The sequence below is a fragment of the Hyposmocoma kahamanoa genome, unplaced genomic scaffold, assembly GCF_003589595.1.
Source record: "Hyposmocoma kahamanoa isolate Upper Pololo Valley unplaced genomic scaffold, ASM358959v1 93, whole genome shotgun sequence".
NCBI lineage: Eukaryota > Metazoa > Arthropoda > Insecta > Lepidoptera > Cosmopterigidae > Hyposmocoma > Hyposmocoma kahamanoa.
Genome location: NW_020654810.1, coordinates 3,896,345 through 3,918,497, shown reverse-complemented (window position 1 = coordinate 3,918,497; position 22,153 = coordinate 3,896,345). Strand labels below are relative to the sequence as shown.

The window sequence follows — 22,153 nt, the reverse complement described above, 5'->3', positions numbered from 1 at the left end:
TGATATTTATCCATGACCCATCTCTAACTATAGGTAATATTTTTGGTGCGGCAATCATTTTTGCACTCCAAAACAGCACAATAAAACACTTTTTTTAGAATTTTAGATAATTTTTCGAAAGTGACACAACCATATCATACAAAGCGAAAATGGCGGACTGACCTAGTTGGCACATGTCAGACGCTAACTTAACACTTCTACTGTATTTATTGTTCTGTGATATATGATATTTTTATTATTGTTATATATTTTATATGGGATCAGCTTAATAACGATACCTCCAATAAACACTACGCCAACTAATTTTTGGATTTTTTTTTCACAAAATTTGGGGAGCACAGTATTAGTAAATAAATATGGTTGTTTACAAAAATTACAGAAAATAACCAAAAAATAAAGATGGCGTATTGTTCATTGGAGGTATCGATAATAATAATAATGCACACACTCATAGCCCCGCACTAGGGAAACCCTGTGTCGCGGGTGCCATGGACACACATAGACAACCACAAATTACACCCAAACTCACGAGAGAAATAAATGAAGAGCATACAAATATTCCTCCCCACCCGGGACCTACGCGTGGCGGATCAGCGCGGCAACAGTACGTACCTACAGTTGAAAGTACTCGTTTTAGTCCCTAGATAAAGAATATACTACATGTAAGTAATTTTTTTCAAATTTTCGTAAATGTTTGTTACAGGCGGTGACGACGACTGGCCCTACCTGTTATCCGTCTATGCATTGCTAGTCATTATTTGTTTACCTCTACTGTTTATGTTACCTGAAAGTCCGAAGTACCTATTCGTAGTTAAGAGAAATGAACAAACTGCTTTAAAAGGTGAGTTGAGAAGGTTTTAATGCAAAAGAGCGGTGGGCCTTAGCTCGTTACAAACTGGCCACAACCTTGCCAGGCGAACTTGAACTCCGTGACTTCTCGACAAAATGAGCGTTGGGTTATTAACCCTTTGACTAGGGCTTTGGAGTCCATTTTCACTATGTGCCTGTGGTTCAGTAATGGCAATTCGTATCTACTATTGTTGATACTTACATAAGTCCTATCCCTTTTTATTCTTTAATTAAATTTTCTATTTTCAGAATTAAGCCGCCTTCGCGGCGTCTCAGCGTCAATCCTAACGGAAGACGTAGAAAAACTGCGTGAAGAGCTCCGCGCTGCGCAGGCGCAGGCTGTAAACTCGGAGCAGTGGACCATGATGAGGGTCCTACTGGACCCGCAGCTGCGCCTGCCACTGCTGCTTGTCTGCTCTATGCAGGCCGGCCAGCAGACCAGCGGCATTAACGCGGTAACTATTCTCTTGCCATATCTGGTGCCCTCGCACATTTTGAAGGAATCCAAGAGTTAATTCTTCAGATGAGATAAATGAATCATATTGAACGAAATCCGAAACCTTATTATTTATTATAATTATTAATACAAAGATCGAACACAGAGAAAAGTTGAAATGAATGAATGAACTGAAGACGCTTGTTTCGAATCCAGCTGGATCGAATGAATTTTTTATTTTTTATTTTTTAGAGCTTTAAATCTTATGGGCACTGCCACAGCGCCCGTCACCCGGAGACATAAATAAGTTGACAAGTCCCATGTGCCTGTAATTTCAGCAGCACCCTTACCGTTCTAAACCGAAACGCAGTAATTACTGCTTGGCAGCAGAAATAGTTAAGGTGGCAGTACTTCCCTGGACAATTTCTTTCACAAAGAGCTCTACTGCTATTAACTTTGTACAGTCAAATACATGAGATACCTGATCCCCTAACATGCCCAAACCGACCTTTTTGGTTCTGAGAGCCATCTTACGTATTGAACAAACAAAAAATAAAAGCATTTTCAACTTTATTGTATAAGCAATACAGTGGAATGTTGCTTGAAGATGATCAACATATTTTTAAAGCCAATACTAAATTTCGTCATTTAACATCCAATTGGTCGAGCGTCTTGTTGTATCGTCTGTCAGTTACAATATCCGTGGTTCGATTCCACGAGCACTATTTTGTTTTATTTTAAACAGCATTGTTTCACTTTTTAATGTTAACGTTAACAAATCAAATATTTGCTCACTAGAAATTGCCTTTAGATATTATTAATAAAGCGTGGGGTGGGTATGGAGAGAACATATCACGAAATCGCTCTGCAGTTTGTATTCGATCGTGTCTTCTGTGCTTACGCGTTGTTCCACGTTTCGTTCCCATTTATCTATTCAGTTTTAATTACTTTCAACGTTATAACTTTTTAAGTTTTCTTTTTTGTTTTGATATGCCGCACTTAACGGAATTATTAAAATTAGAAATTATTGTTCTGTATGAACAAGACTTAGACATTTCTTACACCTATCCAGAGGTTAAAAAAATACAATATTATATAGTCATAGCTAAATAATACTTTATTTTGAATGTGACTCGAACCATGCTTGCCTCAACTTGCAAAGCAATCCTTATACCGCTAGGCCACGACGGCCTTACTAAAGCTGGTTGAAATTTGCGTTCTGTATTTAAGTAAGAACTATACGTTAAAGATCAAATTGGCTTAAAAACTTTCTTACAATGTCATTCACTAATGAGACGACCAGGGAGTCATATCAAAAAAAATTTTACAGCTCACAGGTTTAAAATTAAGTTTGTTTAACAATTTTCTCCACATTTTTGTGCTCAGAATCAAAGGTCGACAAATACGGCTTGGGGGGTCAGGTATCTTGTGTATACGACTGTACATAATTTTTATATGAAGATGTTTCTCTTTAAGTACTTCAGGTAACCGGCTAAATTTTGGTTCTCAACTGAATTACATTTATCCCAATTTGTTCGTCTCATCACTTGATATTATATAAAAAAAATACTATTTTTATATTATTCGTTTTAAACTTTTACTTCAGCCTGTTTTTAGAATTTTATATGATCGGATAAAGTACATCATATCGTGTAACAAATTAGCCCGTTTTGTAGACAATACCCTTACGTGTATCGTATATTTTTTGTAAGACTTTTATTTAATTATAAATACCTAAATCATTTAATCTAGCAAAACAGTTTTCCCGAACTCCTCCGGTGGATCGCCTTAAACTGACATCTTTGTCCAGGTGTTCTACTACTCGCAAACGATCTTCAAGCAAGCGGGGCTTTCTGAACTGAGCTCGCAGTACGCGACGATCGGTTGCGGCGCCGTGAACGTGTGCACTGCGCTGCTGATGTTGCGGCTGCTGCCTCGCGTCGGCCGCAGGCCACTGCTGCTGTGCTCCGTGCTCGCCAGTGCGGTCATACTGACGGCTCTCGCTGCTACTATGAGCTACTTGGTTAGTCTGCATTTTGCAATACAATTCAAAAAAACAATAATTACAAACGACGTTATTCAGGGTGATAATTTGACTGAAAGAAGAGTTCATTTTGATTTTAAAAACAATTCGAACTGCATTCAAAGACTTTTAAATAATCGCCTGCCTGAACGGGGAATCGAACCCGCTAAAGGTGAAAAAAAAATCACCTGTAATTTTACTGTACTGATTAAAAGCCTCAAATATAGGGATTGTTTTCTTCTAACTAATATAGCATCTTAATTAAAAGGAAGACCATGAAATTTTATATTTACTTTAAAATTTTGTTTAGCAAAATAATAGTATTTTCTCTGCCTTTGCGCCGCCCATAACAATTGATATTATTATTTCAATGTGTTACTAATGAGTACAAACTTGAGGAAGCGATATAATTTCCCAATTATAAGTGCATGATAAAATGCAATGCAATGCAGACTTTGAGATGATTATGTCAGTTGTTATGAGCGCGGCAAAGTCTGAGAAAAGGCTATTCATTTTCCTGTCCAAAATTTCAAATTCCAAATTTTCAAAATGCAATTTTTTTTATAGTATCACAGCGACACGCCTATCTATAACAGTTGCAGTGCCTTACAGAGCTTTTAATCGCAAAGATCTTAGGGGTACTGTGCCCGTCACCCTGAGACAAGTTGACAAGTCCCATGTGCCTGTAATTTCACAAGCACTCTTACCCTTCGAAACCGGAACGCAGTAATGCTCACATTACGGCTTGGTGGCTGAAATAGTTAACGTGGTAGTACTTCCCTGGACGAACTCTCTCAAAAGCTCTACTGTTACCGTTAGACCACCGAGGTCGTTGTTAGGCGGAGTTACATTACTTGTTTTAATATACTATGTCAATAACACCCTGTAGTCTCGAATAGACAACAGCAATATGTCGCTCTTGTGCAAGTTGCGCCCTGTCGTGTTAACGCTGCTGTATGTTAGAAAGAGACAACATACATTTTGTTTATTGCTTTTGCAGCACGTGGCGGGCATGTCGTGCGTGTGCATGGCGGCCGTCTTGGGCTACGTGCTGGCCTACGGCTTCGGCCTTGGACCCATACCTTACTTCATCGCGTCCGGTCAGTTTACACGAGTCTTATCTAGCATATTATTTCAAAGCAATCTTAAGTTGACGTGACAAAAAAATTCAGATAAGTTGAACACGGACTTCTGAATTTTAATAATTTGTAATATTTTTTTTCTGTGACTGATCAATTATTCGAATTGTAGCCGACAGACCTAAGTAGAATATGTAGAAGATCTCGACGAACTTAAAAACGATTTATAGTAGATTGTAATATATTGGCAATACGTAACTGGTTTACAAGGGTCGTGGCCATTAATCGTTAAAAAGTGGTGGTTTCTTATGGAAGAACAAATCAAAAGTGTTTATCAGTTTGTACAAGAAAATGGTTAAATATGTGGTAGGGATAAAATAACATATAATATGTGGAGTGGCTGGGCGCGAAAATTGTCTTTCGTGAAGCCGGAGCAAAACTAAAAACATGTGTCTTAACAAGTGTCTTGACAAGTGGCGCCTTGGCGACATTAAACAACACATTTGCACACAAGATACTAGTAGTGCGATTCACGTAAACAAACCGTTACGATATCGTAGCGATTTAGTTGTTCTGCTTTTTCTTGTTCACATGTGACAGTCGAACTTCAATGAGTCAAATTTTAAAGTCGTTCGATCCGAATGTCGTATTCTGGTAAATGAATCGGACTTAAATTGATTCTAAACTACAAGTTTGACAGTTCTTTCATTAGACTTACGATGACTGAATGTCAAATTTCACAATCCAAGATGTCGTTCACTAGTAGTTACGTTCCGATTCTATTCAGATCAACGTTCGTTGAGGTGATACGTGAATACCAATTTTGGATAGGACTTCGATCGAACGACTACGTAACTTCAACGATATTTTGATAGCTTGAACTTACGTGAATCGCACTACAGTATTCTTTATTTCACTGGTTAACTATATTGTACACCTAAAATTAAGTACAAAATGCAGTGTATTACTTTTAAATATTTATAATATTTGATGATACGTGGAAAATTTTAGGTAAGCCTGTGGGAATTGAGTTATATGGATGCCTCGCCACAGATGTGGTGTTAGTTGATTGGTGCCAAATAGAACCCCCCGGCCTGTGTAATCTGCCCTTGACGAACGTTGTGTTACTGCTTTGAAAATGTAGTGACATCTGTAAGAAATATGACGGAAGTCATAAAATAATATAAAAACCTAACCTAGGACATTTGTTCTCACGGCAGAGATCTTCGAAGTGGCGCCCCGACCTGCAGGCATGGCGTGGGGGTCCCTCGCGAACTGGGGCGGCAATTTTCTCATTGGCATGTGTTTCCCTTTGATGCGCGACACTATGGGGCCCTTCTCGTTCCTCGTCTTCGCGGGGATTACTGCTTTGCTGTTCGTTTTTCAGAAGTAAGTATTGACACTATACGCCGTCCAACCATTAATTTTGTTTTTTATTATCTGTTCCGGGACGCATACGTCTGTCACTCTCATTCACTCGGCTAGGGCCCATTGAAAACCAGCGTCACAACCTAGCCTTGGTTGTGACTTTAGCTGAATGGGATCCTTTTGTACACGCCACAGCCGCACACATGTCAGTATAGTATTATGCAACTTGTTGTTGAAATGTTTTTACGCTGTTCTTTGTGTTATTTCTGTTTTAGTTATATTAGTCTTTGTTTTTGTGTTTTATTTTATAATGTGGCGTTACAATAAATGGTTTCTATTTCTAATTTAACTTTTTACAGCTCAAATTCTAATCAATTAGTGATGTCCTAATGCGTTTCCGATTCGATTTTTTACAATAGTCGATTTTATTAATGAAGAAGTTTTAATCGTGAATGTGAGCCGGTTCAAAAAAGAACATTATCTGATTGGGATCTCGATGTCGCGCTAGACAATTTGGGTACTCAAGTATTAATAATTAATGTTAATAAGGATTCAAGTGTTCAATTTATTTCATTTCATTATAATTTATTAGACAAGTAACAAAATTTATCAACTTGAATAATCTTCGTTACATAATCTGTTGGCTCGATAAATATCGGAGCTAAAGAACACGTCGCTTCACTAAACTTAAAAATAAAAGAGTCCAGGAAGTATTGATGCAAGTTTGTCAAGAGCGTAGTGATTGAGGTTCGCCAATTGCGTCTACGTATGTATGTAACATTTGATACAACAAAAATGGTAGGAACGGAATGTGATCTTCTATTTTTGTCTATGGTATACGTGACGCATGTAAGGAGCTTTGTGAATACGCAGGTCAATGTGAATACGATATTACTCGTCAACTATGACGAGTTGTACTTACAAGTACAACTCGTACTTGTTGTGCTTGTACTAACAAGGTTTTCAAAATCAAAATTTGGATATTGATATTTTGGATTTGGATTTGGATATCTTACAGGAAATATACTGATTTTTATTTATTAATGCATACACGTATCACGCCCATTACTTGTTCTCAAAGAACAATGGCAAAAATCACATTTAAATGAATTCGTTAGCGTCTTCAAATGTCTTAATTACAAGTTTAAATAAAATAAATTCATTAGGTTTTTCAAATTATAATAGCCGCCTATCTAAGTCTGGAAATAAAATCATATTTAAAAGAAACTCTAATGACTAACTAGTATGTAACCGGACTGATATCTACAACTGTCAGTTTCTTAGTTTCTTAACGTTGAGCGACATCTATCCGCCAAAAAAAGAATTTCAGTACCTACGTATGGATATGGGCCACATTAAGTTCGTTCACGTAATATCAAATGTCTAAAAAATTCGACCGATTTGTAATAAGAGATTAACTACTTCATTAAAAAAAATGAAGTAGATAATTCCTTCTCCAAAATGCCACGCGAGAATATGGTAAAACTGACAAAAAAGTTCCCGAAATCAAGGATAGATGGCACGTTTCTCAATAACATAACTTGTGTCCGAATTACCAGTACAATAGTCTGTAGTATGTATTAATTCAGCTTTTTTATTATGGCTTAACTTCATGACTTTTGACCACACCAGTATATAAAATAATTTCCTCGAACTTTCACGTCACAAAACCACGGCACCATTTAGCTTCTAATAACTCTGTTTAAGGCTTCTGTAGTTTATTTTGATATAATAATACACCGAATATATTTTATTCAATTACCTAACACTTAACCTCCAAAACTTCAAACTGGAATATGTTTAGTTCCAGACTTCTCAGAATAGTAAACCCAAAACTATTATTTATATTTATAAATGTTTTCACATATTTTTCATAAAAAGACGCATACAAATTATGTCAACAAAAATGTATATGGTAGTTTGGTATTGTTCTTTGGAAATTCCCTGTAATGTGGTACCAGAATAGCAAAACTCTAGTTTTTTGTCCTAGAATTCACTGTACTGTGTTACCAGAGCGACGAATTATAGGAAATTCTCTGTACTGTGATACCAAAGCAACGACAACTGGAGAATTCCCTGTACTGTGGCATTAGAGGAAATAAATTAACTCCGGTTTTCCTGGTGTGCCCAGAACACTCGAACAAAAAAGGTCGCCTCACTGGAAATGGAACACAGACCCTTTTCCTGTGGCGCCCACAATACTAACCATAAAGCTAAGGGCATCGAGATTGTCGATTTATAATATTATACATTTGTAATTATTTCAAGTGTAATTTGTTTTCCTATGAAAAAGATATATTTGAATTTTTATTGAATTGATATTCGATTATTTTTTGTGAAATTACTCTACTAGTTTGTTATAATTTTTAATACAAAGATCGAACACTCAGGAAAATTGGATCGAAGGAATTTTTTCTGAGTGTTCGACCTTTGTATTAAGAATCATAACAATATATATTTGATTATTAATACAAAGATCGAATACTCAGAAAAAACACTCAGAAAAAATTCCTTCGATCCGGTCGGATTCGAACCGACGTCTTCTTGCATACCGTGCCAGACGCTATACCAACTAAGCCACGGAACGAACCAACGAACCTCACGAATTTTTCTATGTGCTTGCGTCGTGTCTTTGTACTTGGTCTTTCAACGACTTTTTAGTCGTGGCGTCTGACACGGTATGCAAGAAGACGTCGGTTCGAATCCGACCGGATCGAAGGAATTTTTTCTGAGTGTTCGATCTTTGTATTAATAATTATAACAAACTAGTGGAGTAATTTCACAAAAAATAATTGAATGTCAATTCAATAACAATTTAATTAAGATATATTTGAGTTTAAAGGAAATGTCATTTTGTTTCATTTTATTGTTATTTTATTGCAAACTTTATTAAATTATGTTTTATTGTAGGTTGTACTTCCCGGAGACGGCAGGAAAGACGCCAACAAAAGTAGCAGCACTGTGCAATCGCGGCTTCCGTTCGCGCCCTACACGACTCTTCGAACCCGAATTATCGCGCGTCTGACCCTATCTTACTCTCTGGTCTAGGTATTCTAAAATGTCTAGATTCTGAGCTGTCTCTGTTGTCTGTCAGGATCAAAGTAGCATAGGTGAATCATAGGAACATCGAAGCCTAGACACGCGGGGAAAAGTTTTAAAGTCCATAATACATGTCGAAAACTGCTTACGACACAAGTTCAATCGTACTTAATAGAGTAACATGTTACTTAGATCTAGTAAAAGTAATTTAAATAATCCGCGAACACAAAGTGAATCTTATATGTCTTTTTTGAAGACGGAACAACAAAAATGAATATAGTAGTTTGGTATTGTTCTTTGGAAATTCCCTGTAATATGGTACCACAACAGCAAAAACTCTTTTTTTGTCCTAGAATTCACTGTACTGTGTTACCAGAGCGACGAATTATAGGAAATTCTCTGTACTGTGATACCAAAGCAACGACAACTGGAGAATTCCTTGTACTGTGGCATTAGAGGAAATAAATTAACTCCGGTTTTCCTGGTGTGCCCAGTTTTAGCAGGGTAGTTGTTTTCGGCTGTTTTATCGATGGTTTGTGAAAGCAGGTAAAATTTCGACAAAAATGTCTGGATTGTGAACTTACAACATTTTATTTCCGTTCTTGCCCTCTTTATTCTTATTTTGACAGTCGGACTTCTAGGATCGAAATTAATTTTGATTCATATACATTTTAATAAGAACAGGCCGATTTCAATATTTATATTGAATTATAACGAAAAATTTTAAAATATGTTTTCTCTCAAGTATTTTTAATAGATCTGACCGTCGTCGCTCGGTTTTTATAAAGTGACATTAGTAGTCGAGACATATATAAAGATAAGCATCGAGTATGTAACCAGATATATGGACGAAATGTCACTTAATTTGTTTGAAAACTATTCTGCCAAATTATTACGGTGACAACTGCGCTCCGATGCCAGCCCGAACTCGAAACAATTGACTGATGTCGTCAATTATTTTACTTCAAATCGACCAGTTTAACTGAAGCTTTGCTATAATGGACGAAAAATTACGTAATTTAATGTTTAATTACCGATGAAATGTGATTCCGTTTGTTTTGTAATTAGATGTTTTGCTGTTTTTCTCACACCCCGAATGGAACAGCCCCCCATTGTTAGAGATATTATCTTTATTACAATAAACACAGAATATTTTTTCAATATACGGATACGTACACACAGGTCAGTTGTTGGCGCTGTACTATTTCAGCTGTCTAATTTGTGATTTCAGCGCAAACGAGAGTTGATATTTAAAAGTGATATACGGCCCATTTTCCTGTTGAGTTGCCAGGGATGGATAGCCCTTATTTCGTCTCTATTTCTGGTTATATACTCGATGAAGATAAGTAGTCAAATGCTAATAACGCTGTCATGATCAATTATTATTCTCAATTATAATTTTTTTGTTATTTATTTTGATCGCGAAAATTATCAATTTTAGTTTTCCAATTTGTGGATGGTTTGGTTGAATGCGACGTTGCAGGTGTTTTTGTCAATGGCTATTATTTACTATTGTTTTAATTTTATTGATTCATGTAGTAATATGTTTATTATAAGATAGGCTTTACAATAAGCCAGAAAAAATGTGGACGAGGAGTATAAGTTACAGAATAATTATTAAAAGGTATAATGGATCTGTGTATTGAATACAAGATCTTGAAATAAGTCTAAAAACTTATCAGATTTTTTCAAATTATATTTATGGGTAATAGGGCCGAGTAAAAATGTAATTGTAAAGAGAATCTCGAAGAAGGTTGAATAAAGTACGCTCAATATCATTAAAAAACGCACATTAAGTGCCATTAATTAATTAATATAATTAATTAAGTGCCTCAATGACTGTCTTCAAAGTCTGTATATTTTTAATTTACAGCCCCGTAGACATTGTCTTCCCGTTTAATTTACAGCCCCGTAGACATTGTCTTCCCGACTCAGTGTTGCCATTTATCAACCTCAGTTTTAACTTTTTTATTATAATTAGTAAAAATACCTAGTTTAAACGGCAACATTGACAGAAGTTTGCTAAATATTTAGGAGAAACGACTAGCTTTTGCCTTGCTCGATTAGACTGCTGTAATATGGTAATAAGATAAACACACAATAATGCTAGTAATTATTGCGAGACGTTAACAATTCATATTACGGGTAATTTTGTTTATCTGTAATTGAAGAGGCTGCCGATTCATATTACTGAAAATTTTGTTCATCTGCGCTTTCAAAGTCTGTCGATTCTATAAAATAACTGTGTTACTGTGTAAAGCGTCTCAAAAGGACAATTAAATATTTAACAGAATCACAGTGGTGCTATGTTTACTTACACGTCTTTTGCGGTCCAGAATATCTGTCCATGTATCTTTTCTGCTGATTATTATAATGTAACAAGGCTGTAACAACTTAACTATAATTTAGTTATGTTGAAACTAGTAAAAAGTGAAGAACACAGAGAGCGGGTGCGGGTCGGGCGCGAATCGGGTCGGGACCGCGGCGGGTCCAATTGTATTTATATGACGACAACATACCGAGTGCGGGTACGTGTGGCGGGTTTAGACCCGATAATAATGATACCGTGTATTAATTAGTACACGGAATTAGATCCGCTTTCGCTCGACCAACACCCGCTTTCTGTCTGTTTCACGTTTAAGAACGAATACGTAAATGTCCAATTTCTGCAGCATAAAATTAGGTTAAGTAAATGGTGCAAATTGCTTAGGTTTTATTGACTAAATTTGCTTAAGTGTTCTCTTGCCTAAACTATGCTGTCCGGGAAGTGAGCGTGCCTTACAGCTCGGTAACAAAATGGTGAGATTTGGTAGTGTACTTTAGAGTCGACCGTTCAGCGGTGGGAACCGCTAGTTGTGCTTGCGCAGCGGGATATGAGCGTGCCTACAGCTTCGGTACCTATCTGGAAAACAGGGAGGGTACTGTACGTGCACCCGGGGTAACTCACCCGAGGCACTAGCCTCTCGAGAACCGGATGAAGTCCAGTGACAAAGGTCTGTGACAACCCTGTACACTGGCTGATCTGGGGTTGGAACCTGAACTTGTAAGGTTCCTGTGCGCGCACAGGTTATAGTGCGCTTCTCGTATACCCTAAGGGTCGGTAGGGAGGGTCACTATAATCTAAACTAACTATATATAGATATAAGGATATCCTCCTTTTACGGTTTGCACTGCGGACACTAGATGAGGAGGTTCCGGGTTCAATTCCCGGTACGACTAATTTGGGAGATGAAATTTTGTAAAATGGTTTAGGTGTTTTGGGTAGTGGCCCAAAGCGAATTCCGTTGCTTTAGCACTCAGGAAATCCCTAATTTGAGGCCAGTAATTCGTGTTGTCCAAAACATTATTATTATTACTTTATTATCTAAACTATGCTAGCACTGTGCTTAAACTGCTTTAACCTCGTGCCTAAATAAGGTATCCTCGCTCCAGTCGACCTCTGTGTATGTTGTACATCTGTAAGATATCTTCGATTTTCAAGGCGCAACACCGGATACTTTAGTTGTCTAGTAAATAACTGGTTAAACCCGTTATGTTGGCTTAGACGGGTGTATTTGTTAATAAATTATCCAGACGATGAAAGCTGGCTTCCCACGGCCCGTGGATTCACGGGTTGCACCGCCCGTGCCGGTGCGGACTCGTCTTTAATCCCTTGGATTCACCGCGTGTCCGTAACTTCAAGGGCATGCGGCACGACTCGTGAATTCACGGACCGTAGGAAGGCACCATATGTTGTACAAGGTTGACGCCTTTTTCAGTTGGTTCGAACGCGAAATAAAGACAACGCTATGATTTAAAATAACTTTCCATAAATGACAATAAACACAAGTTTACTCTAATTCGCATCGCAACAATGCATAATTTACAATAAGTTCCATTGTTTATACAACTGTAGTCTTTTTTAATTTTTTTTAATGAATAAAGATAACATATTGACTTGCTGTTTTAATTGATCCCGATGTGAGCTAAAATAGAATCATAGTCGAGTATTTCATTTCCATTCATTTGGCGATCTCTACATCGACCCCTCCCACGTAAAGTATCGTATGTCGAAATTGTCAAGTTTACAGGGGACCCTTTTAAAGTTCTTAATTCACTGAAATAAGCATAACACGTGACTTTAGCATTACTCACTATCATAAAATCCTAGATATCGGTTAGATGATCTATTAGATGATCACTCTGTGTGAGCAACGAGTTTTGCCGAATGAAACGGAGAACTTTAAAACACTCCCCTGTAAACTTGGCAATTTCGACATACAGTACTTTACGTAGGAGGAGTCGATATATTTTTTTTACAATATATATTTTTTTGCTTTCATACATCAGAGACCGAGACTACCTCCATGAGCTAAACCAGTTACTATCACCGATTTTTGTCATTCAAGTATGCAAAAGTTGTATAATAGTCTAGTATAAAGTTTTTGTTCCACTATGTTTTAAACCTCGTGAATGGTAAATTTTTGTATATCAACCGGAATCTTGTTATAGAAGCGTATACATTGCCCCTTAAATGAATTTGACTTTGTGAATACGACTATCAAGAACAGCTGGTTTATTTTTATTCCTCTTATTAATTATTTTTTATAAAGAAATTACTATTTCTCCAAACATAAATACATGTTAATTAATGTGCTGTGACGCTAGTGTAAAAATGTTAATTTCCTTAAACTTATCTCTCAAAGATACTCTGGGGCCATTGTAAATGTCGACATTATCCGTTGTTCAGCAGTTAGCAACGTGGGCGCTAGATGAGGAGATCCCGTTTTCGGTATTTTTATCGAAACTGTACCGTATACATAGGAATGAAACTATCTTTCCGGATTTAAATCGCGTATATTTGTTTTTTCAAACAAACCGACGTTTCAAAACGTTAGATCAGTCTGCTTTTTCAGTTTTGCAAAAGGGTTTGAATTACGCAGTGGCTCCATACGAAGAAATTATTTGTAACGTTGAGGATTGTCTAGTTAAAAACAACTTGAGAAAGGAAGATTTGGAGGCAATACGCCAAGACGTTTCGTCAATATTGCGCTCAAATAAACAGCCTAGACCGAATCTTACTCGAGATGAATATAACGCGCTGAAGACCTTCCGCGAAGATCCTGAATTAGTCATCCTCCGTGCAGATAAAGGTAAAGCGACGGTGGTCATGAATACGTCAGATTATAACAGCAAAATAACTGACTTACTATCGGATGAAAGCACTTATAAAAAGGTGAAGAAAGACCCTACCACCAAGATATTAAAAACAACAACTAACTTAATATCTAAGCACTCCGATACGCTGAAACTTGATGTAAGTGCGTTTGTGCCCTGCGCCGTGAAACCACCAAAACTGTATGGGTTACCAAAAATACATAAGGCTGACACCCCACTCCGTCCCATAGTTAGCCAGATTGACACACCAACCTACAAACTGGCTCAACACATGGCAAAGGTACTGTCACCATTGAGAGGGAACACATGTGAAGGATTCATACCATTTCATCAGTGGAATCAAAGATCTACGGTTAACTGATGATGACACCATGGTCAGTTTTGATGTTCAGTCGCTGTTTACCAACCTACCAGTAAAAGACTGCATTGAAATTGTACGTAGGAAGCTAAGGGAACATAATATGTCCATTGAATATGCAGAATTATTAGAACACTGCCTAACATCAGGCTATCTATTGTGGAATAATGAATTCTACCTACAATTTGACGGTATAGCGATGGGCTCCCCGGTATCTCCCGTTGTTGCCGATATTTTCATGGAAGACTTCGAGGAGCGAGTTTTACCCATGGCCCCAGCTAGGCCGAAGATTTTCAAACGGTACGTTGATGATACTTTCACAATATTACCTAAAGATAGCATACCTTCTTTCTTGGACCATCTTAATTCTTTTAGTACTAAGATCCAATTTACTATGGAACAAGAGAATTGTGGTACTTTAGCTTTCTTAGATGTTTTAATTAAAAGAAATCCTAATAACACCTTAGGCCATACTGTATTTCGAAAGAAAACCCATACAGATAGGTACCTCAATGGTAATTCCCATCACCATCCTAGCCAGTTAGCTACCGTGGGCAAATCTTTGTTTCAGAGAGCATATGGTGTCTGCGACAGTAATCATCTGGCGGGGGAACTTCAGCATATAAAGCAAGTCCTACATGCGAATAAGTTGAGGATTCCACGCCAATGCCGCAGAGCCCGTGTGAAACCACCAACAGTCGAGCGAAGACCTGCCATCTTACCTTACGTGAGAGGTGTTACAGACAAGATCGGAAGAGTCCTCAGGCGCGCATCTATCAAGACCTATTTCAAGCCCCTGAGGAAGATTTCTCAGTTCCTGAGACCCGTGAAATGTAACATCCCCTTACAGGATGCAGGAGTTTACAAGCTTGACTGTGAGTGCGGTCTCTCTTATATTGGACAAACAAAGCGAAGTATTTGTACCCGCGTCAAAGAACATATAGCTGATGTCAAACACCGTCGCGTAAACAAGTCTGCAGTCTGCGAGCATGTCATGGACAAACCTACACATTCAATGAAGTTTGACAAACCCCAGGTCCTTGCAAAAGAAGTCCGTTATCTACCCAGGATGTTGCGAGAGGCCATTGAAATTAAAAAAACATCCTAATTTAAACAGGGAAGATGGTTTCTCCGTACCACCAGTTTGGGATCCAGTATTTCCTCTAATGAAAAATCCCAAACAGACATAAGACTGCAGTACTAATTAATATGTTTTAATTTATTCTAATTTCTATTAATAATTAATAATAAATTAAACTTAATAAAAAATTCATTCAATAAAATAATTTGTAAAACTTAATGTAGCGTAAATTGGAATGTTTTCTTTGTAAAATTAAAAATAAGGTATTTAATTAATAACTATTGTAACTATAGTGAAAAAATAGGGTGGTTTGCATCAATATTAGACATAACTGGTTGAAGACTGTACCTCAGTCAACCGTGACTATGGGACCTGTAAAGGGCCCGAAACGTCGGTTTGTTTGAAAAAACAAATATACGCGATTTAAATCCGGAAAAATAGTTTCATTCCTATGTATAACAATCGCGAAAACCTAAGAACTCGATATGTACCGTATACGTCAAGATTTTATTGATAGGGATAAGTGGAAATGAAATTTTATTCATCCCAACCAGTGCCGGTGTTGTAGGGAAAAGTGGAATGCGTTAATTATTCCACTGCTACAATTCAAAGGTTATTCAGCACACTCAGACGCGTAAAAACGTGACTGAGAGAGCTATGATCGAAGACCGATTAAATGGGCTTTGTATGCTCAGTGTGTGTATATTGCTATAATTATTTTGTGGTGATTGATAACTGATACTCATGAAAACACCTTTTAGTAAAATAAACAATTATTATTCAACAAGTCAATTAAACAAGATAACTACCTATGTAATATATAAAAAAACAATTAGGTACAGGAAAAATACAAAGCCGTAACACACATTCACAGTCTTAATAAAACATTTAAAAAAGTTAATGTTGGTTTAATAAAAAAAAAAGACTCTAAAACTGAACTTCGACACACGTGACTCCGACAACATGTTACATCGACATGATTTTACTCAGACATTACGTTACTCCGACATTATTTTACTCAGACACTACGTTGTACATCGACATGATTTTACTCAGACACTGCACTACATCGACAACACAGACGAGGTGTTTATTAAAAAAAATCTTTGTACTCTGATAAGAAAAATCATCATTACAAACCCACGTAGGAAATGATTTCATATATCGATCACTATGACAAAAAAGGTAACAAAAAAGGTAAGGTAAGGTAAGGTTGTTGGAGTAACGTAATGTCTGAGTAAAATCATGTCGATGTAATATGTTGTCGGAGTCGCGTGTGTCGAAGTTCAGTTTTAGAGTAAACAAAAAACAGTAAAAAGTACCTACAAAATACAACAAAATAACAATATTTCAATATCTTTACTTACTTTTGTAACATGGAAGACTTAAAAATTATAACTACATAATTCATAGCAACTTTTAATCAGGTAACATTAACTTCAATAATGGAAGTGGAATCATGTTCTGTAACGAGCTTTTAAATAATAAAATAAACATAGGAATTAAAACCTATTAGAAAATACAATTGAGTAATGTCGATAAAAAGGTTAGACTCAACATCGCCAACTTTCAGTCTTCACATAAACTATTTTTATACGTGGCTTTATTATTTCAGAATTTATTTTTGTACAAAAGAAATTGCCACTTGAAATATGTATATCGTACAGTATACGTGTCCCATTTCGTTCAGTTGATATATAAAAAAACATTGGTACATGTAAAGTACCTATTGAATACGGTTTTGTAGTAAAATTTCGAGGTAAGTATGTGTTTTTTTCTATCGTGAAAATTTGTAGGAATCGTGTCTACACACCGCATAGACCTTCGAGGATGTATAGACTCTAAGTGATAAGTGAAAGTTTAAAGGCTGTCCGTGTCAAGTTATAGTCTGTCTTTTCTAAAGATGGAGTAAAATGACAGTTAATTGTGCAAAAGTGTTGCCCGCTTGCAAGCAGCTAGTGATTGCGGTCGATAAATATTCTATCGACTATCGACTGAATATTGGTCACGCTTATGGAATAAATAGCCTAAATTATTTCATGTGAATTATCCTCGAACCATTATTCATCCAATTACTGAGCAAAAGTTCATTTGAATTGTCAATTTTTGTAACTTCATACACGTACATACATACACTGTATTTAGAACTGTTTATGAAAAATACTAAGAGGTGACATATTTTAAAGGTTTTCATTTTAATTCAATATACAACAAGTACATAACACATAAGTACTATTTAAAATTTTATGAAAATTGGCAACCCTACAAATGTCATTTTACTCCGTCTTCGAAAACGACAGATTATATTTTTTATTTAACCTAAAATGTTTTGAATGAAATTCAAATTAGACACTTATAGAAGCGTGGCAGTCGCGCGTTAGGCCTTACTGCACTATCTCTTTACTGCATAACTTAACCTAAAAAAACCGACCTCAAAAGTCATTCATCCCCTAGTTTGCCACCCTTAGAGGTGGAATATTTTCTTTAAATTTAAATCGGACCACATCTGAGGTACCTTCTTTCCAACAAAAAAAGAATCATCAAAATTGGTTCACAAATGGCGGGGTTATCGCGTAACATACATACAAAAAAAAACTTACAGACGAATTGAGAACCTCCTCCTTTTTTGAAGTCGGTTAAAAAGTGGCTACTAAGTGACTACGCTTCCAGACATTGTAGTATGAAAATAGGAGTGGCAGCAGTTGCCGCGCCATTTCAGTACTTTTATAAGCGTCTAATTTGAAGGCGCTCTTATGTTATGCATTCCTGGTATTAAATGTTAAGTCTACGGTTTAAAATCCCAGGACCCTAGGCCATCTTTGGCAAAATTATGAAGGACGGAACCTTGTAGTTAACGAGAATAAACCCCTAAAACTAATTCTATCACCTTTGTCACCTTCTCAAATAGTCTTCAAGGATCTTGAGCTGGTCCCAACACACCAAAAGCAGCACCGTATGAGGCCCTAACCTCATGTAGTTGGCGAGAACTCCTTTGTATAATGAGGAGGCACCTTCTTTGGTTATCATTTTGTAAAAACAGTCGAGCATTCCCTTGTAGAGTTTGCCTTGGTTGTGTGCGTCCACCGCTAGGGGATAGAGGAAATAAGCAGTTGCATGAATCTATGTAGCATCTGTATCAACTCATTTACGTTCCACTGACACACAGATGTCTCCTCAAAAAAGGTTAAAGTCAAGGGCTTAATTAAAGATATAGTTCCATATGACTGTCTTTGTTTTTTTTTATACGAAGTGACGGGACAAACAAGTCGTGCGCCTGGTGGTAAACGACACGACTGTCCATCCATAACAGTTGCAGTGTCACTCAGAGCTTTAAATTACAAAGATCTGAGATGCACAGCCACAGTGCCTGATTTCCTGAGATATATGTTAAGAAGTCTCACGTGTCTATAATTTCACTAGCACCCTTAGCCTTCAAAACCGAAACTCAGTAATGCTGACATTACTGCTTTGCGGCAGAAATAGGTAATGTACTACTTCCTTGGATGAACTCTTTCACAAGGAGCTTTATTGCTAGTAACTTGTTTAGAACTGCTGACTATTTTTTGAAGAATTAAAAGCAGAAGATAGCGAGGTCGATGCCCGCTATACATGTTCCAGGCATTTTGAAACTGCACTAAATCAATTGATAGACTTAGTACCAGTTGAGCAGCAGTAGAGCTCCTTGCAAGACCTTACCTATTTCTACCGCTAAGCAGTAATGGTCACATTGCTGTGTTCCGTGCACATGAGACTTGTCAACTTATGTCTCAGGGTGACGGGCGCAGTGCCCCCAGGTCTTAATGATTTAAAGCACTGAGTAACACTACAACTGTTATGGTCAGGCATGTGGCTATCTACCAGGTGCGCGGCTTGTTCGTCCCGTCACTTGGTAATATAATAATCTCAGTACAGAGTACTAAAAAAACTGACCTCAAAAGTACGTGGAATTACGTCTATTTGCTAATTTTTTTTAAATTATCCCCTAGTTCGCCACTATATACTTGGCACTGGAGATAACAAAAATCGGTTCTCACTACTCAAAGTATATATTGAGAGAAAAACGCCTTGAATTGAAGAAATAGCAAAATCAACCATTAAAATAATTGCTCCTAAATTAAAGTTTAGGCGCTATTTATAAAAATGAATCTTCATGCGTGAACAGCCACCCTTAGAGGTGGAAAAGAATCATGAAAATCGGTTCACAAATACCGGAGTTATCGCGTAACATATAAACAAAAAAGAACATACAGTCGAATTGAGAACCTCCTCCTTTTTTGAAGTCGGTTAAAAAAACCAAACCAATTTTTTGAAAGAGACATAATAGTAAGATACCTTTTTTTTTTTTTTTTTAACAAAAAAGTGCCAAGTACTTACGTTGGTTAGACAATCTTGTAGCGACGACATCAAACGGATTCAGACAAAATGTCATCACGACGCCACCAAGGTTGGCTCCGAAAAATGACAGCAGCAAGGGTGAGTTAGTGAAGAAACCTTTCTCGTGAAGGGTTTCTTTGGCGTAAGCGAAGCTAACCATTTGAGAGCTGCTGCCGACTGCGCCCCGAGGTATTTGAGGTTGCACACCTCGAAATAGACCTGAAGAAATTGGTGGAAATAATTTCAGAAAACCGAATACAAGCAGGTGACTAAAAAAGTAATGTTAAAATTATTTCCTTTTTATAAGAATAATACAAAAATTATGGCGATCATCGCCAGTGTCAGTATGAGAAATCCGCGAACGATCTAAAGTCATGTTGCAAAGTTTTTTTTTTTAGTTAGAGGCAGCTAGACTTCAAAATAAAGATTGGTATTAATTTTTTTTACAAAATTACGTTGTTATATAACGAAATCTTCCGTATTTGTTAAGAATTTATTCTTATTCAAGGATTTCTACCATTGACTTACAATTATATGGACGTCGGGTCCGCGCTAAAAAGTGTCCGAACTTATAGGGCGTTAAAATCGTATACAGAGCGTCATTCACGCTTTAGTCTTCGTTTGTTCGACTGACAGCGAAGCAAGCAAAATTAGACAGTACTGCGATGACATTACAATTTAAGTCAACGTTTTAGCTTTTTCATATTCCTTTATATGTCACTACGTTTAAATAGGTTGACTTGGGACATTTTTTCGTGGTTTTTGTATTAGACCCGTCGTCCATATATTTGTAAGTCAATGATTTCTACAGTCGAATTCTCATATTTTATTATTGCATTATAAGGGCGCTTTCAAATTTGACGCTCTTGTAGAAGTGCTGCAGTCGCGTTCATGCAATATTTAGAAGCGCGTTGAAGTGACACGCACCAGCCAGCTTTGAACCGACTTAAAAAAGAAGGAGGTTCTTAATTGGACTGTTTTTTGTGTATGTCACGCGATTACTTCTCCGGCATTTGTGAACCGATTTCGATGATTCTTTTTTGTTGGAAAGAGGATACCTCTGTATTGGTCCCATTTAAAGTTAAAGAAAATATTCCGCCTCTAAGTGTGGCAAGTTAGGGGATGAATCCGGTTTCGCGCACTTCCGGTAACCGATTTCAATAAAATGGCAAATAGATGTAATTCCACGAAAGGTTGAGGTCGGCTTTTTAAATAAAAAAGTTATTAAAAAACCTCAAAAGTGAAACCTCAAAAATTACATCTATTTGCCAAGTTTTATTGAAATCGGTTACCGGAACAGAAGTTGGAACACTTTTTGGGACTTTTTTGTAAAAAAGTTATAATTTTCTGATAAAAAAAATCCCCAAAAGTGTTCCAACTTCCATTTGGCACAAAGATCTGCAAAATTGACTGTTACATTCATTGACTTACAAATAAATGGACGACGGGTCTAATACAAAAACCACGAAAAAAATGTCCCGAGTCAACCTATTTAAACGTAGTGACATGTAAAGGAATATGAAGAAGCTAAAACGTTGAATTTTAATTGTAATGTCATCGCAGTACTGTCTAATTTTGCTTGCTTCGCCGTCAGTCGAACAAACAAAGACTAAAGCGTGAATGACGCTCTGTATACGATTTTAACGCCCTATAAGTTCGGACACTTTTTAGCGCGGACCCGACGTCCATATAATTGTAAGTCAATGGTTACATTGATGTTACTTAAAATGTATTTTTAAAATAGTTTATTCTATAGAACAATTATAAAAAAGTATTACTGTGGAAAAATCGCCTCCTTTGGATGATCACGTGAACTACCTTCTTCCATAACTCAGTTACCTTTAAATCCCTCTTTAACATAAATGTCTCTCAAGGCGTCAATCATTCCGCTGTGTTTGTGCTGGTGTCCCACAGCAATAGCCCTAGCAGCTTGCGCCTGGAGCCTGGTCTTTACTAGAAAGAACGGTGTTCCTGCTATTGAGCCCATTGCCCCACCGACGCCCGCCGCCACTGCACCTTTTATTAAAGATGTTCGTCCGTTTGAATCTGTAGTCAGGCCACGTCTTTCGCATATGCGGTATACGCCTAACCTAAAGGTTAGATAAGAAATACCTGCGCTTTATATTACAAGTATGTATATCATATTTTTTTCAAGATGCGCACTTATTAAAAAAAAAGAAAATGGGTTGGTCAAAAAGTCAGTGTGGTTTATGCCATAAAAAAAAACGTTTTTCCTTTGAAAATGTTACATTGTCGGTGGTTATTTTAAAAATAATAATTTAGCGCGCATTTTAAAAATAGGCGGGACAATTTTAATTTTACAATTCAACAAAAAAACACCCAAAACGACAACACACAATTCTTTACAAAGCAAAGGTAGGGATGTGTC

General features: G+C 37.0%; 2 protein-coding genes across 4 annotated transcripts in view; one reads left to right on the top strand and one right to left on the bottom strand.

Annotated features, from left to right (window-relative positions):
• The window catches only part of LOC113237188 (solute carrier family 2, facilitated glucose transporter member 1-like), a 37,554-nt gene extending 27,689 nt beyond the window's left edge, over positions 1–9,865 (top strand). For both annotated transcript variants that reach the window (XM_026473519.1, XM_026473520.1), the window contains 6 exons: positions 704–841; positions 1,099–1,304; positions 3,096–3,308; positions 4,309–4,408; positions 5,608–5,776; positions 8,666–9,865. In XM_026473519.1, the coding sequence (XP_026329304.1) occupies positions 704–841; positions 1,099–1,304; positions 3,096–3,308; positions 4,309–4,408; positions 5,608–5,776; positions 8,666–8,780 (941 nt within the window). In that variant the 3' untranslated portion in view covers positions 8,781–9,865. The remainder of the gene's footprint in view (positions 1–703; positions 842–1,098; positions 1,305–3,095; positions 3,309–4,308; positions 4,409–5,607; positions 5,777–8,665) is intronic.
• Positions 9,866–10,919: 1,054 nt separating this feature from the next.
• On the bottom strand, positions 10,920–21,856 carry LOC113237189 (solute carrier family 25 member 35-like). Of its 2 annotated transcripts, XR_003311018.1 has the most exons (5): positions 21,604–21,856; positions 19,765–19,983; positions 18,278–18,476; positions 11,113–11,178; positions 10,920–11,025 (listed from the first exon to the last, which is right to left on the bottom strand). XR_003311018.1 is itself a non-coding variant. In XM_026473521.1 (4 exons), exons 1-3 carry the CDS (start codon positions 21,749–21,751, stop codon positions 18,283–18,285), a joined length of 561 nt encoding a protein of 186 aa, XP_026329306.1. In that variant the 5' UTR covers positions 21,752–21,856; the 3' UTR covers positions 11,105–11,178; positions 18,278–18,282. The 2 variants fall into 2 exon arrangements, 1 of the variants encoding a protein (XP_026329306.1); XM_026473521.1 differs by lacking the exon at positions 10,920–11,025 and having other exon boundaries at positions 11,105–11,178.
• Positions 21,857–22,153: the final 297 nt, after the last annotated feature.

Coding starts and splice junctions, on each gene's coding strand:
- LOC113237189 (XM_026473521.1), bottom strand. CDS start 21,751: ATGGGCTCAATAGCAGGAACACCGTTCTTTCTAGTAAAGACCAGGCTC. Junction 19,984..21,603: donor TGTTAAAGAGGGATTTAAAG/GTAACTGAGTTA, acceptor CAATTTCTTCAG/GTCTATTTCGAGGTGTGCAA. Junction 18,477..19,764: donor TACAAGATTGTCTAACCAAC/GTAAGTACTTGG, acceptor TCTATCCCCTAG/CGGTGGACGCACACAACCAA.